At 39.8% G+C, this 16,304-nt stretch overlaps 1 protein-coding gene across 50 annotated transcripts in view; it reads left to right on the top strand.

The window, feature by feature from the left end:
* Positions 1-16,304, top strand: part of PARD3 (par-3 family cell polarity regulator) — a 717,956-nt gene that overhangs the window by 268,324 nt on the left and 433,328 nt on the right. For 10 of the 50 annotated variants that reach the window (XM_077946186.1, XM_077946194.1, XM_077946182.1 and 7 more), the window contains exon 3: positions 2,939-2,974. The exons of the other annotated variants lie outside the window; for them this stretch is intronic. In XM_077946186.1, the coding sequence (XP_077802312.1) occupies positions 2,939-2,974 (36 nt within the window). The remainder of the gene's footprint in view (positions 1-2,938; positions 2,975-16,304) is intronic. 50 annotated transcript variants of the gene reach the window in all.

Raw genomic sequence — 16,304 nt, 5'->3', positions numbered from 1 at the left:
GCCTCCCAAAGTGTTAGGATTACAGGCATGAGCCACTATTCTTCTCTCTTAGTTTTGGTCCCAGGCAGGAGTCAGGGATGCAGGAGGCTCTCTGCTTGGGGCAATTTCTCAGCCCTCTCCACAAACCTCCAGCCCAAGGGCTGTTGCAATTGGAATCAAAGGTGGGGTCAGTGAATTCCTAGGCTCTTTGACCCTGAGGCGGCCTGTTAGAGTCTGTTATTTGTGTTCATTTGAGTGAGTGGATGGATACAGTGGGTTAAGAAGTGACTCTGTATGTTGTATATGACTTTAGGACATTTTGATGGATTAGTTGTGCAGTGATGTTGGCTAAAATTCACTGAGTCCACAGGTAGAGCTGGTGATGCTGGTAACTGGGCCTGCTGCATCCCACCCTGCTTCCTGGAGGAACTGAACAGGGCACTGCTTCGGGATATGAGCATTTCCTTCTTACCCCTTTGACAGGTGGATGTGCAAAATTTTGTGACTTTGAACTTTCATATCCAAGCATTCATAGTCAAGCAGTGTGTCCTGTAATTCATATGAGGTTTCATTGATCATTTCAGTTGCTTTGGGTTAGTCTTTTTTGGTATACATTTTGCATATACAGAATTAGTATATTTTTGTAACTGGACTTAGGAGAGCTGGGTAAATATGAGAGAATTTCTCTTACTACTTATGGCATTAAAATGCCCTGCATAAGTGGAGCTTTTGCTCATGCTTGAAAGTGAAGGGCATATGTAATACAAAACACTGTATCTGTGATGTTTTCGATTGGGATTGTGCAGACGTGTTTTTTAAAATAATGCATAGGTGAAAAATGAGTAGATTATTAAAATAATGAAAAGCATTCTGTTTTTGAAGTGAAGTCTTTTAATATTGTACTCCTGCTGTTTTATTTTTAAACTAATAGTTAAAAGAGCACAACGATTTATTTTTTTCTGGGTTGCAAGGAAATCCTAATTATCTGCAAATATGGAGTGACTGTAAAATAAGTGAGCCCTGAGGAGAGGGACATTTGTTTTTCTTAAGCTTCTGTGAGCAATGATTTCCTTGAAAATTTTTATTTTGCATTCTAATTTTTTTTTCAAAAGGAAGGTGTTTTTCTTTCCAGGCGGTATAGATTCCAGTACATTAAAGGTGGCTGGCAGGCCAGGTGAGGTGTGGCTCACGCCTGTAATCCAAGCACTTTTTGGGAGGCCTAGCCGGGATGATCACTTGGGCTTAGGAGTTCGACACCAGCCTGGGCAGCATGGCAAGACCCTGTCTCTACTAAAGATGTAAAAATTAGCCGGGTATGGTGGTACATGCCTGTAGTCCCAGCAACCTGGGAGGCAGAGCAGGGAGGATCGCTGGAACCCAGGACTTTGAGGCAGTGATCCTGCCACTGCACTCCAGCCTGGGTGACAGAGTGAGATCTTGTCTCAAAGATAAAAGGTGCAGGGCACATGGCAGTGACCCACCTGTCTGTGGTGATGTGCAAGGATGGTGTCCTCCTCACCATGCATATGTGCATCTAGCCCTACCTCGCACATTCATGTGCTCCAGATGTTTGTGAAAGAATCAACCAGTGGACCGTGATTCACCTCATGTAGCCTGTGAGATTTTCTTTTAATGTATTCAGCCAGGATATGAGAAGGTCCAGCAAGGCTCTCGGTGATTAAAGCAGCATGATTCTTTTTGGCTGGAGCTTACATTTGTATGCTGGATGGTTCCTGCTTGTGCAGCTTTCTGGGCGTGGTCGTGGAGGAGAAGTGGAAATTTTGAAGGGCTTGGATGCTTTTGCTGTCATCAGAACCTTCTTACCTTCTGTGTGCTCAGAGGCACACAGCCCACCTCAGCCACAAAAGGAGACAGTGGGAGAGTATGCCTCATTGAAAGACAGACATGGTGACTTTACATTTTGAAATGAAGTTTCAATGAAGTTTATTCCTGTTTGAGGATAGTAGGATGAAAATTTTAAAGATAGTGGCAAAACCCCTCCAAATACAACTCTAACCACTGTGTAATTGAGTGTATTTTAGGGTATGTTATAAATGTTTTGTCACTAAACTGGTAATCAATGTCATGAAAAAATACAACTGCATGGATGGGGTGGGGCTGCAGGGACCGGCTAACTTTTGACAAAATACAGAATCTCGGTGGAATCAGCAGCCAAAACAAAGAAACAAAAACCAGATCCCATTCTTACCTTGTGTTGGTGAATTGTGGGCTACTTTGTAGGACTTCAGAAGAGAAGAGAATCTCATCTCTGAAAAGTAAAAACGGACTATGGATAAGAGAATGCTTTTATATACTTTTGATGTTGGACTATGAGGTCCATCAAAATCTAAGACCTTCAAAGGAAAAAATTATTTAAAATAGTGTTTCGTATATTAATTAAATAAGACTATACTGTGAGGTACTCTTAAGTTAAAGGCAACCACCCAAGTTCTGTTGAAACACATCCCCATAATCCCCACAGAGCTCCTCATTCAGAGGATTTCTCATGGGAACAAGTTCTATTGCTAGCAGTTTCCAGAATACTGAATTATCTATGTTATCACAGTTGTATGAAAAACATATCAGATCAAGATTTGTACTGTTTGCAAAAATATCGGCTACAAACAAAAAGAAATGCAACTGTCGAGCTCTGAGTTACCCGTTGGTTGCAGTTTTGTTTTCCTGCTGCAGCCCACTCTCTGGAAATGCTGGCGCAGCCGCTGTTCGATTTGTTTGGACTCTGGCTGACGTAAGGTCTAAGAATGGATAGACCTGGATTATCCCTGTCCAAGTAGTTGAAAGTGGACTGTTTTTGAGAGTGCTGAACAGGAATTGGATTTGGAACGTGATAGAGACCAAAGAAAGACTTGTAGCAAGTGACTGTAATTTTTGTTCAAAGTATTTGCAAAACTAAAGCCAGTAAAAGGCTGCCTTCTCTGTGGCCCCATTTTTTTTTTAGTTCCTGGCCTTTTCCTTGGAATCAGAGAAAAGAATGGTAAGTCTCCCCACAGAAGACACTGGAATGTCGAGGAAGATTGTTCATAAACCACATTCATTGAGTGACTGCTGTGTTTAGGGTGAAATTTTAATGCCAGGTGGTAGTTAATTTCATGCTATTTTATTTTTTTCTGTTATCTTAAAATATCCTTCATACATGACCACGCTATTTTATTTATTAGTTTATTTTATTTTGAGACAGAGTCTTGCTCTGTTGCCCAGGCTGCAGTGCAGTGGTGCGATCTTGGCTCACTGCAACCTCCACCATCTGGGTTCAAGCGATTCTTGTGCCTTGACCTCCTGAGTAGCTGGGACTATAGTCACGTACCACCATGCCTGGCTTTTTTTTCTTTTTTCTTTTTTTTTAAAGTAGAGTTAGGGTTTTGCCACATTGCCCAGGCTAGTCTCCAACTCCTGGCCTCAAGTGATTCACCTGCCTCAGCCTCCCAATGTGTTGGGATTACAGGCATGAGCCACCATGTCCGCCCGCCCTTACTATTTTAAACAGTGGGAAAACTTCTGTAGGAAATGAGATGGACAAATGAAGACATAAAGAGCCTGCCTGTGACCTACAGAAAATGGAGTTTCCTGGATTAATTAATGTTATTGCTTACAATGTTTGAAGTATAGCCTAACTGCTCTAACTAAAAAATATCAAATGGAAAGACTGTGTGCTTGATCAGTAGAAGCTCAGTGGTCCGAAGGTGTCCATACCTTTGTATAATTTGCTTGTCACCATCTGGTTAGCTTTTAGAGCCCACTGATGTACAACAATATTTATGACATCATGGGGAATTTTTTATGTTAACACTTCATAATGTAGGCCATTTTTTCAGTAATTATCAACACCTAGGGCCAGAATTTGCTGGTTAATTTAATGCTTAAAGTTTTTAAGCATCATCATTGCCTGAGATATGTTTTTTTTTTCCGTCTGCATAATGCATTTTTTCTCATCATTAAGCAATAGCATTTTAATTGGAGTCACCACTTGATCAATAAATGTCAGGTCATGGCATGGGAAGAAGAGAAAAGCACGTTCAGTGATAGCCTGTCCGATTGGGAACTCACCCAAGTACTTACCCTCCCCTCCCCTGCCTTCAGTGATCCTTTCTGTGTAATGTTAAAGTTAAACATGTGATTTCCTTGCAGAGCATAGAAGCTGTATATCTCAATGTAATAAATCTCAACGAGTTCTTGGCAATGATGCCTATATTTTATGTGTGCTATGATTATCTCTAGTCATAATTATTTAATACATATGGTATATGTAACATTTATAGCCTTCCCAAAGGGAAAAATGATGAGGCATAATTCTGGCAGATTGTTTATATTGTTTACGTTCAAAATGTATTGTAAAAAAATGCTATGCATGTGACTTTGAAACCCCAGTGTTCTATTTTTAAACGCTTGTATGACTATAAGAAACTAAGCGCAGTAAGTAATCCAGTTTTTACATATTTCCTCTTGTAAATTACTGTTAATTGTTAATGTCCATTGAATTGACCTGCTAATGGGCACAGGCTGACAAAGGGAGTGTCCCTCTAGCTTTTTGATGAACTGTTTCAGTAATGTCAGACAATCCATAACTTTGCATGAAGGTTTAAGTTTCATCGGCCACGGTCTAGGCAAATTTCTGTGTTCTCATTATCAAATATTGAGTAGCTAAATTTTATAAAAAGTAACTTGTTAGAGTGAGCTAAACATTTAAAAAGTATTTCTTGCTTTTGTGTTTTTGATGGGCTAAATAATTCCTTGCGTTTTCAGATTCTTTCATTTGTGTTCTGACAGTAAGAACTGTGTTTTATCTGGCTGTCAGGGGTTCTTCTGGAATGGTCCTAAATTCTAATGTGCTCATTCGTTGTGTTTAGCCTAAACAATACGTTAAATAGCTTTAAAAAAAATGAAATAATAGGAAAGCCAGCTCTGTTAATTCTAATGAAAATTAAAGCTATATATTTATTCCCAGTGAAACCCTGGAACTTATTGATGAGGTGGATGTTGGTAATTGCTATGATCTGCAAAGTGCTTATTTTTTCTTTGTATAGAAGTATATTCATCTAGTACATTTAGTATTTTGCAGTAGTTATTTTATTTAAAATTTGCAAGGCCAGCCTGGGTGACAGAGAGAGACTCGGTCTCAAAAAAAAAAAAAAAAAAAAAATTGCCGCCTTTTTTTTTTTCTTTTTCTTTTTTGAGGCAGAGTCTCTCACTATCACCTGGGCTGGCGTGCAGTGGTGTAGTCTCGGCTCACTGCAACCTCCACCTCTCAGGTTCAAGTGATTCTCCTACCTCAGCCTCCTAAGTAGCTAGGCTTACAGGCGCCCGCCACCATGCCTGGCTAATTTTTTGTATTTTTAGTAGAGACGGGGGTTTCACTATCTTGGACAGGCTGGTCTTGAACTCCTGACCTTGTGGTTCACCCGCCTTGGCCTAACAAAGTGCTGGGATTACAGGTGAGAGCCACCGTGCCCGGCCTAAAATTTGCCACATTTTAACTCTTTATGTAAAGTGTTAACTTCAAAATGCAAAACAACTTTTCGTCATTTAAAAAATATTAACAGCTACTATATGTTGGTAATTTGTTAGGTTCTAAAAGTATAGAACATATATTTTATTTATTGTATTTATTTCATTTTATTATAAATATACTTTTACGTTAAAGATGTGCTTATAGTGCAAGCAACTGATAAAGTGCCAAGCAGAAAATAAATCCCTTGTAATTCTACAATGTTAAGTAAGTCACACCACATGTTAATATTTTGGGGCATAGTTTTGCCTTTCTTTGCCTATGGATATATATTTTAATAACTACATAGGTTTTAATTAAAATGGATATAAAGGCCAGGTGGTGCAGTGGCTCACGCCTGTAATGCCAGCACTTCAGGAGGCCAAGGCGGGCGGATTGCCTGAGGTCAGGAGTTCGAGACCAGTCTGGCCAACATGGTGAAACCCCGTCTCTACTAAAAATACAAAAAAATTAGCTGGGCGTGGTGGTGGGCACCTGTAATCCCAGTTACTCAAGAGGCTGAGGCAGGGGAATGGCTTGAACCAGGGAGGTGGAGATTGCAGTGAGCCAAGATCGCGCCACTGCACTCCAGCCTGGGCGACAGAGCAAGACTCCATCTCAGAAAAAGGATATAAAGTGATTTGTTTAATTAGTCTCCTCTTCTGTATGTTTAAGGGTGTTTTAAATGATTTTCTTGTAAGGCAATTATAATATTTTTTTCTGTCAATGTCCATGTGAACAGATTTCTTCCTGGCACCGTGTCCAAATGTTTGTATCTGTTGACGAGTGCTTTGGGGGCAGTGCTGGTGTTTGGCCCTAACACTTGAGTTTGAGAGAGATGTTATTTTGAAAACTCTACTCCCAGGTTATCTGTTAAGTTCTTACCCTCCAACCTTGCCCTTTAGATTTGGAATGTTGAAGTTTCGGTTTGAGATGAACCAGTTGTGGAAATTTGCTTGATTCCGGAACAGGTGATCAGGTTGCAAAGATTAGGTAAGGTGGGCTATGTAGGTTATTGTTCAGTCGGGTAATTAAATAAAAATCTGATGAAAGAGGAATCAAATAGCCATGAACACCCTTCCTATTTTTTGAAGAGGGAACAGCGTTGGGTGTGTTGGGTTTTGAAGCTCATGTGATAGAAGACTGAAATTATGTCTTGACAGAACCCCTTTTCTTAAATTCTTTGGCAATATATTGAGTGCATGAACTCAGTACAGGAACTGTGAGAGCAGAAAGTGTGAGAAATTGTTCTTGCCTGTGGCTTGTGGTAGTGGTTAATGGTGGGCTTTATACTGTCTCTTAGTGTCTCTGCTTCGTGGCTTAACTTCACTAAGCCAGAGTTGCTCCAGTGTAGATGAGAATAATAGTTACTACATCCTAACATTACCGTAAGAATTAAACAAAATGAATTTATGGATGTCGCTTGGTACAGCAAGTCTTCATAAATACTCAAGTTTTTCTTTGTTCTTGTCCTTTATTCTCAAATTGGCATCTCTATAAGGTTAGAACAGAGTTTCCCAAACTTGAGGTGGCATTACAGATTTCTGGGCTCCAGCCTCAGAGTTTCTGATTCCGCAGGACTGATGGGGCCTGAATATTTACCTTTCTAAAAGTTCCCAGGTGATGCTGGTGCTACTGGGAGGGACCACACTTTGAGAAACTCTGGGTTAATGTATTATAAAGACAGGTGTTATTTTGAGCCAGTAAATTATATAACCGTTTCTTTTTAAACCCCCTGAGTAAATAACATTTAAGATGGACAAACTTGATATTATATAGTGCCGTATGCCCCAAGCAGTTAAATTTGAATTGTTTTTGATTATTAAGGAAACTTAGAGCTAGAATGACCTAGTTATTTCAGAAATAGAATGATTTAGATTTTTGAGGACTTTGATAGCACCTAAGTATATACCTATAATATTGGCTTAATTTTAATGAAAAGTGTTAAATAAATGTTTTCCTTGAATGTGGACACTACTTATGTTTTTAGTGAATTTTATTCACTTAAACATGTTTCCCCCCCCCCCCCAAATTTTAAGTGTTAATAGATGCAGAATTCAAAAAGAAAAGTTAAGGCTAGGAGCCTTTTAAATTTATTTTATAGCTTCCTGTGAAAGATCTGCAGAAACCAAACTCCTTTTAACGTCATGATTTTTACCACATGTTGAAGATAACTCGAATTGTCAACCAAGTCTTGTTGTGAGTTGCCAATGATCTGCCATCATCTGTGAGAATTAAGCTTCACTCATGTAATTTTCTTGATGAGTGCCAGACAGGAGCAGGTACTGAATATATGGTGTTGACATACTTAATTTAGTGCTCTTTCCACAAAGCTATTACATTGACTATTAATTGGCCTTCTGATAAAATTTCAGCTTAATGCAAATGATGAAAAAAGGCATCCTAGGATACTCGCTGCTGCTCCTGAAATTATTCACATGCCCTGAGAGCTCATTAGTGACAGTGCACTTACCCACTTTTCTTTGGAATGCAATTAGGGTTCTTTTAAATACAGTGGCTAAAATTTAGACTGTGAATAAAAAAATATTTTTGATAAACCTTTAACTTAACACTTTATAGTTTGTTCTTATGTTGTATAGTTGCATGTCTTCCATAGTCTGAAAAGCAAAGAGGAGCTTATGTTCCATTCTTCACACTCTCTGGTTTTCCATTATACTGGCCTTGCCTGGAACAGGTTGCACAAGAAAAGTTCAACAAGAGCTTTAAGTTGTGTTTTTGGTTTATATAAGTATGCATGGTGAACAGCAAGTAGATTTCTGTCTTTTCATGGTTTGGTCTTTTCTTCTTTTCTTTTCAGTTTTCAGTCCTCTTCTTATTTATCAGGTTTTGTTTTAGGATTTTACAAACTGTTATTCTTTTATTTATGTTAAATAGAAACATGAGAAAATCCTTTATTTTTTAATTTTTATTTTTTGGAGACACGGTTTTGCTCTGCTGTCTAGGCTGGAGTGCAGTGGTATAATCATGGCTCATGGCAGCCTCGACCTTCTAGGCTCCAGGGTTCCTCCCACCTCAGCCTCCTGAGTAGCTGGGACCCTCATGTCTGGCTAATTTTTTTTTCTTTCTAAATTTGAAAAAAAGCCTTTTAAATAAAGAAGTCAGAATATTCCTTATGAATACAAACCAAGTTCATGGATGCAAGTAAATGTTGAGTTCTTTGTACACTTGCATGCCATCTTAGAATTTTTTTAGTCAACCCTAACATCTAACTCTTTAGCATGTTCTGATGGCCTGAATGAGAATTATCTTATTTAAAGTTCTTGTGTGAAAACAGTGAAGTTTAAACAAAAATTCTGAAAAATAGTGAGTTTATTCACAATATGTATATCACAGGAATGTATCACTTTCTGGTAAATGATGTATAAATGATGATGCCTTGTTCCATCTTTTTAAAATTGTGTGACACAATGCTTTATGGTTTTTTTTAGTTTTACGGTTGTCTGCAGTGAGCACTTATGATATTTTATAATCAGAAGAAAAATATTTGTAACCATGTTTTAACAATGCCCATTAAGAGGCTATTGTTACATTTACTTTGTAAATATTATCAGACTTTGCCTAAGGCATGCACATATAAATCCATATATGTTCTACAGGAGTGATCAGCAGATGGGATGAAGTGTAGGGTCAGTTAGTGGCCTTTAACTTTTCGGTTGTCTCCTATAATGGGGTTTCTCAGCCTCTACACAAATGACATTTTGGACTGGATTATTCTTTGTTGTGTGGGGCTGTCCTGTGCATTGAGGATGTTTTGTAGTTTCCCTGACCTATACTGTTTAGAGATCAATAATATTGACCCCACTTGTGACAACCAAATAGGTCTCACACAGTACCAGTGTCCCCTGGGGGCAAAATTGCCCCTCATTGAGAATCACTACCCTAGAGTAAAAAATACATTTCACTTGGCAGTCCAGTGGCTAAATGCAAGCATGTGTGTGCATGCACACACACACCAAACAACCTTACTACTTAAAGTGTACATTGATATTTTCTATTTTATTTTGTTCCATTCTGTTCATTCCATATCATTTTCTTTAAAAATGTTTTTGAGGATACTTTTCTGAATAAGGTGGTTCCTATAACAGTGTTGACTTTAAAATGTACATAGGCCAGGGGCGGTGTTGCTCACCTGTGTCTCAGCTACTTGGGAGGCTGCGGCTGGAGGATTGCTTGAGCCCAGGACTTCAAGGCTGCAGGGAGCCATGATCATGCCACTGCACTCCAGCCTGGGCCACAGAGCGAGACCCTGTCCCACCTTCCCACCCAAAAAACTTACGTGGAGTAAAGATGAACTGTTTTGACTTTATGTGGGTTTTCTTAAAGCGAGGCGTACTAAGATTGAAGAACGCTGCTTATTCTGGGTTCTCTGTGGATGGGATGTGTAGTGATGAATACATATAATATTGGCTTAATTTTAATGAAAGTTGTTAAATAAATGTTGTTTTCCTTGGATGTGGACACTGCATTTGTGGACACTTAAAAATTGCTGCAGTTTAGGCACCAGCACTTCCCAGGGGCCTCCTCCCTGTAATCTGACACATCACACACAAGGCAGATCCTCTGAGGTGTGGTCTAAATGTGAGCAAGAGACAAAGGTTGTGCTGTTAGCATGAAAAGTTTGTGCCTTCTTGGACTTCAGGGTTTTGTACAAGGTTGAGATGGAAGACTGCCTATGAATTCAGAATCCATATGCAGAGGATTCATATAGAATGAGAGAGTTTTGTTGTCCCTTCAGGAATATAGATTCTATCTTGGGGCAGATGGCTTTATATATCTCATACTGCAGAGTCGAGAGATTTGAATTTTCATTTCTCTAAAGGAAACGTTTATAGTTTTCGTTTCTTAAGCACACTGGAAGTCCTTCCCTTCTCTTTGCATTTGTGTTTCTTATACAGATAGCATGTGTAAAATATCAGTTATACTGCAGTTATGTACAGGATGAAGGTTTCTCCCTAGGAAATAAATAAACCATCCTCCACGTGCCTCATTAAATACTTGGTTAAGATTGGAGAAGAAATGTGGCCTTCTAAAAATCAGTCACAATTTTCTATATTGTTATTCACAGTACGGCTTTATGGAATATTTTGATTATTCAGTGTTTTTTTTTTTTTTGAGATGGAGTCTTGGTCTGTCATCCAGGCTGTAGTGCAGTGGGGTGATCTCGGCTCACTGCAAACTCTGTCTCCTGGGTTCACGCCATTCTCCTGCCTCAACCTTCCGAGTAACTGGGACTACAGGCGCCCGCCACCACGTCCGGCTAACTTTTTTTTTGTATTTTTAGTAGAGACGGGGTTTCACTGTGTTAACGAGAATGGTCTTGATCTCCTGACCTCATGATCCGCCCCCCTCGGCCTCCCAAAGTGCAGGGATTACAGGCGTGAGCCACCGTGCCCGGCCTGATTATGTAAATTTTTGAATGGCTTTTTGTTTTTGCTTTAAAATTTTACTTATATCTTAAATTAAGAATGTTGAATCTTGAAAAAGTTGCTGTGGTGACTATATACTTAAGCTTGATGTCTCCAATTCAGAAATGGGTCTTCTAAAACTTCATTGTAAAATCGGTTATTTGGAACTTTACTTTTTCATGGAAACAATATTGCAAGTAATAGATTCCAGAGTCAATAAAAATAACTTATTTAAATCAGAAAGTAAAAAAATTACACCCCTGGTCCCCTCTGAGACAGGATCTCACTCCATTGCCCAGTCTGGAACACAGTGGCATGGTCATGGCTCACTGTAGCCTCAAGCTTCCCAGGCTTAGGTGATCTTCCCACCTCAGCCTTTCGAATAGTTGGGACTACAGGCTAACGGCCACCGCGCCTGGCTAATTTTTCTTTTTCTTTTTTTTTTTTTGGTAGAGACAACATCTTGCTATATTGTTCAGGCTGGTCTCGAACTCCCAAGCCCAAGCCATCTGCTGAGCAGGCAGCTCAGCCTCCTGAATTCCTGGGATTACAGGTGTGAGCCACAATGCCTGGCCAAGTAAAGGAAACGTTATATACTTATATCTTTGTATTTATACTGGAGTAGTCTCTCTCCCCATCCACCTTCCTTCCTTCCATGAATTCTCATGCTAGAAGACGAGGTTTAGCAGATAGTATGTTTAGCATTTTTTTTTTTTTTTAGTATAGTATGTTGTGAACCACAGGGTGCTTTGGAGGATTTGTTCATTCCCTCAATAGATATTTACTCTGTACCTCCTATGTGCTGTTCTAGGTCCTGGGGATGCAGCAGAGCAGTCTGCTCTAATGCATGCTGTTGTTTGACAGCATAACCTGTAACTGAATGTCCTGGGAAGCAGGAGGCAGGCAGCGTGAAGAAGCCTTACAGCGGTCTGCAGCTGAGGGCACGACCATGGGAAAGGACACTGTGGTTCCTGAGGCTTCTGTTCTGGGGACTCTGCCTCCCCATTCTGCCCTCCACACACAGTGTGGTTTTCTGGAACTCCTTTTCTAAATAGGAAGATCTGGAAGGTAGTCACGTATGGTTTCAAGAGAGCTTATAGTGATAGTGTGTTAGTAAAATGTTTCACACCCACTCTCAGCTGAGGCTGAAGGAGTGGGGACCGATTTGTAGTGTTTGCCAATTTCTGTGGTGTACATACTCCCTCCCTGGCCTATTTCAGGAAGCCAATGGGCTGTCCCTGAGTGTGGAGTTGGAAAACACACCATCATACACTTTTACATAGAGTTTCCACCATGCAGATACAACAGACCTAGGACAATCCAAGGCCACACAGAATAGTAAAATGCAACACAGATGATAGGAAGTTTTACCTTTTTTTTTTTTGTTTTTTTTTTGAGACGGAGTCTCGCTGTGTCACCGAAACTGGAGTGCAATGGCGCGATCTCCGCTCACTGCAACCTCTGCCTCCTGGGTTCAAGTGATTCTCCCTGTCTCAGCCTCCAGAGTAGCTGGGATTATAGGTGCCCACCAGCATGCCTGGCTAATTTTTGTATTTTTAGTAGAGAGGGCATTTTGCCACGTTGGCCAGGCTGGTCTCAAACTCCTAACCTCAGGTGATCTGCCCGCCTTGGCTTCCCAAAGTGCTGGGAATACAGGCATGAGCCACTGTGCCTGGCTGAGTTTTACATATTTATTACTTTGCTTTTAATTTATGTAACTGTAAGTTTATTTATCTTAATTTTTAAATGATGAATGTGGTAATAACTGGCTTGCAAAATTCCTGAAAACTTAAGAGTCCTTATGAGCCAGTCTTCACTGGCTCCAGCATCTGGGAGCACCACAATACTTTACTTAAAATCATTATGGCTGGATGTTAGAATACTGAGTTGCTCAGATTTTAGGCAGATAATATGGAATATGTGTCATAAGATGTAACACCTCCTGTGATGTCTGAGGCAGGATGCTGTAGTCAAAATTTTGGTATTTCTGTAGCAAAATATGAATATTCACCAAGTGAGTCAATACTGTAAATAATCTTGGATTGGTTCAGGGTTGCTTTTGCCACCGAATGTAGTTCTAACAAACTTATGAAAAAATACTTCATTTTCAGAGTCAGTTGATTTTGGAATTGTGGACAAGACATTATGAATCTGTGTCATTGTGTCTGCAAGTCAAGGTTGGTGTTCTAGGTCTAGAAGAACCTGTGTGTTTGCTTTCTCACAATGAGAAGGAGAAGAAACTCAGCATGATCTCCTACTTGGATCGTTGGTGCCCTGCCAGAGTGGCGCCTCGCCCCTGTGTTTCTGCAGTCTCTTCTTCACAGAAGGCTCCTGTCCCGGTAACTCTTCCACCCTTCACGACTCTTCCTGTACTTCTTCTTTCTGCCCAGCTTGTCTGGCCTCCACTCCTCGCCCAGTGCTTCATGCCAGATTGATCTGATTTTTCTTTTCACCCCCTCGGTTGGTGTGCAGCCCCCGAGCACATACTTGAAAGGGTGAAGTGAAACTTACAGCCACCTCTGAATAAACATCCCAGCAGTGGAACTGCATGTCCCAAAGTGCTTGGAATCTTGGCTTCTGTGTCTTGGCAAAGCTTATTTTCTTTCAATTCTATGATTCAGACGGGTTACAATCTGGTCAGTCATTACCCACATCTTTCTACACCTGTTGTAGCCTGTTTATAAGTGAATGTATCTCTGAAGGATTTCTGCTGGTGGATTTGCAGTAGGGGACAGAGGCAATTGAGCCAGTGTCTCCCAGAGTGGTGGTCTGTGCTAGGTGCTCTGATTTCTTGATGTTCCTGTTGTTTTTAAGATCCCACATGGAATACTTGATGCTAGGAACCCTAACTTAACAAATTCAGAGGTTTTTCTTTAGTATTACTTTTTATGAGTGGGAAACTATAAACATTACATTTTAGCTATTTATTTATTTTTGAGACAGAGTCTCGCTCTTGTCGCCCAGGCTGGAGTACAGTGGCACATCTCGGCTAAACAATTCATAGTCTTGTTGTGTAGTATTCTGTTTTGTTCATTTATTACACTTAGGATGAGGTCTCACACTTTGTGAGGTGATTTTTTCCCCTTGTCATTTGCCACTTGCCTAAGTGTACTTTGCCGTCTGACAGTACTGAATCAGGTCAGTTTTTAGGTGGCAGCGATTTATAAATAACCTCTTTCCAAAGAAGAAGCAACAGCTTATTAGTGGTTTGTTTACATGAAGCTTGCTTTTATTTTTAGGCAGCCTGGATGTTAATTGTCTAATCAGAGTTGTGTTTCACAATAAACACTAATTTGGTCAGTGTTTGAGTTTCTGTTTCTTTTGGACTGGTATTGAAAGACATAAAAACTGATTTTAGATGTTTAAGCATGACTTTTCTTTGTGTTTGCTGTCATGTCTCCTTATTGCCATGGTCTGTGGGGACTCGTGTATGAAACTGACTTTATTGTCAGAGTGGCTTCCAGTTCCTGGGACATTAAGACATTTCCAGTAATTTCTGTGGTTGCAGAGATAAAGTTGTTAGTGGGAAGTGTGGACCCCAGTGTAGTCAAGGTCTGGGTTGGTTGGACTTCGAATCTGTGAACACCCAGTATCTCCTTGGCTTTGGCAGATGCATCCTGGTTGCTCTTCTTCTTGTACTGCTCTTACTTCTTTCTATGTCATTGGCGCTCTCATTCTTCACCAGAAATTGTTTTTTCCTTTTTTTCTTTATTTTCTTTACCCAGAATATAACTCAATTCAGAATTGACCAGGTCTTCAAGAGAAGGAATCAAAAAGTTAGAATACAGGCCAGATGTGGTGGCTCATCCCAGTGCTTTGGGAGGCCAAGGTGGGAGGATCACCTGAGGCCAGGAATTTGAGACCAGCCTAGTCAATACAGTGAGACCCTGTCTCTACAGAAAACTAAAACAGAAGCCAGGTGTGGTGACATGCACCTGTAGTCAAAGCTGCGCTGGAGGCTGAGGTGGGAGGATCGTTTGAGTCCAGGAGTTTGAGGTTGCTGTGAGCTTAATTACACCCACTGCACTCCAGCCAGGACGACAGAGCAAGACCTTGTCTCTTAACAGAAAAACAAAACTTAGAAGTTACTTCCTGTTTTATTTCTAACTTTGACCCCAATTAAGTTTATCACTGAAGCCCTAATTCTTCTTTTGCTCAGTTACCCACCTAGGGGCCTTATCACTTTGTCTTTCAGTCTTTTGGTCATGAATATGGTTATGTTTTAAATGAATTATGTCCCATCCAAGGTGTTGACTGTATTGACTTCTGCCTAGAAGAGCAGGGTAATGAGTCAAGGCCACTGTGCCAAGTCAGAGGGATAGGAGGTATCATTGCAAAGGTTCAACCAAGAATGGGGAGAACCATAATTCAAGATTTCACACTGGTGATTGTATTCTGGTGTGGACACTGTCCACATTAAATATTGTGAGATGTTTTCAGGACCTTCTAAAAGAAAACGTGATGGTTTTTGGGAAATAATGATTCAGTACTGTATTTCCTTGTAACATCTTTATATAGGTTTTAAATAGTGTTTTTAGAAGACTGAGAGATTAAAGATAAAAGAAAGAGCTTAGGCTTTTTCCCACTTGGATACTTGACATGTCTTTGGAACGTGTTGGTGTTGTAAAGCGGTACTGCTAGCACTGTGTTACTTCTTTCATAGATGTTTGGGGTGATTATTAATGGAGCCTTAGTTTTTCTCCAAATTTTCTCCTGTTCAGTGAAGTCATTGTAGTCACTGTAGATTCGAAGATATAACAACATTAAATGATTTAAGTACTTTTTATATGTATATTTGAGGGAGTGAGTAAAACTCTTAGAATATTTTAACTATTTTTTTGTTATACTGAAGTCCTACCAGTGGCTGCAATATGTGGGAGTGTTAGGTGTTAAGTAGAGGTCAAGGTGAATGGTGAGAGAGACACCAAAGTCTTTCAATAAGAGTTTTGAATTGGGGATGAATCAGTGGTGAAGAACTTGGGATTATTTTTGGAATGTTTCATCAGCTCTTGATGGACAGAATACACTCTCATTCTCAATTTTTTAACAACACTATTAATAACAGTACTGAGTAGATTTGTTACTAAAAACTAACTTGGGTGTTTGTCCAGTAGGTTTACTGTCTTTGAAGGAAAAGCGTTTTTGTACCAACAAAATTTTGAGCATTGACATGGAGGTATAATCAGATTTGGGTTTTTAAAGCCTAATATATATATATATATATATAAAAAATATATATATATATAAAAATAAAATTACAGGTAAACATTATAAAAATATTTATATATATATAAAAATAAAATTACAGGTAAACATTAATTTAAAACTGTATTGGCCAGGCAGGGTGGCTCACGCCTGTAATCCCAGCACTTTGGGAGGCTGAGGCTGATGGACCA

The sequence above is a fragment of the Macaca mulatta genome, chromosome 9 (assembly GCF_049350105.2).
Source record: "Macaca mulatta isolate MMU2019108-1 chromosome 9, T2T-MMU8v2.0, whole genome shotgun sequence".
NCBI classification, from domain to species: Eukaryota; Metazoa; Chordata; class Mammalia; order Primates; family Cercopithecidae; genus Macaca; species Macaca mulatta.
This window is presented reverse-complemented; position numbering and strand designations above follow the sequence as displayed.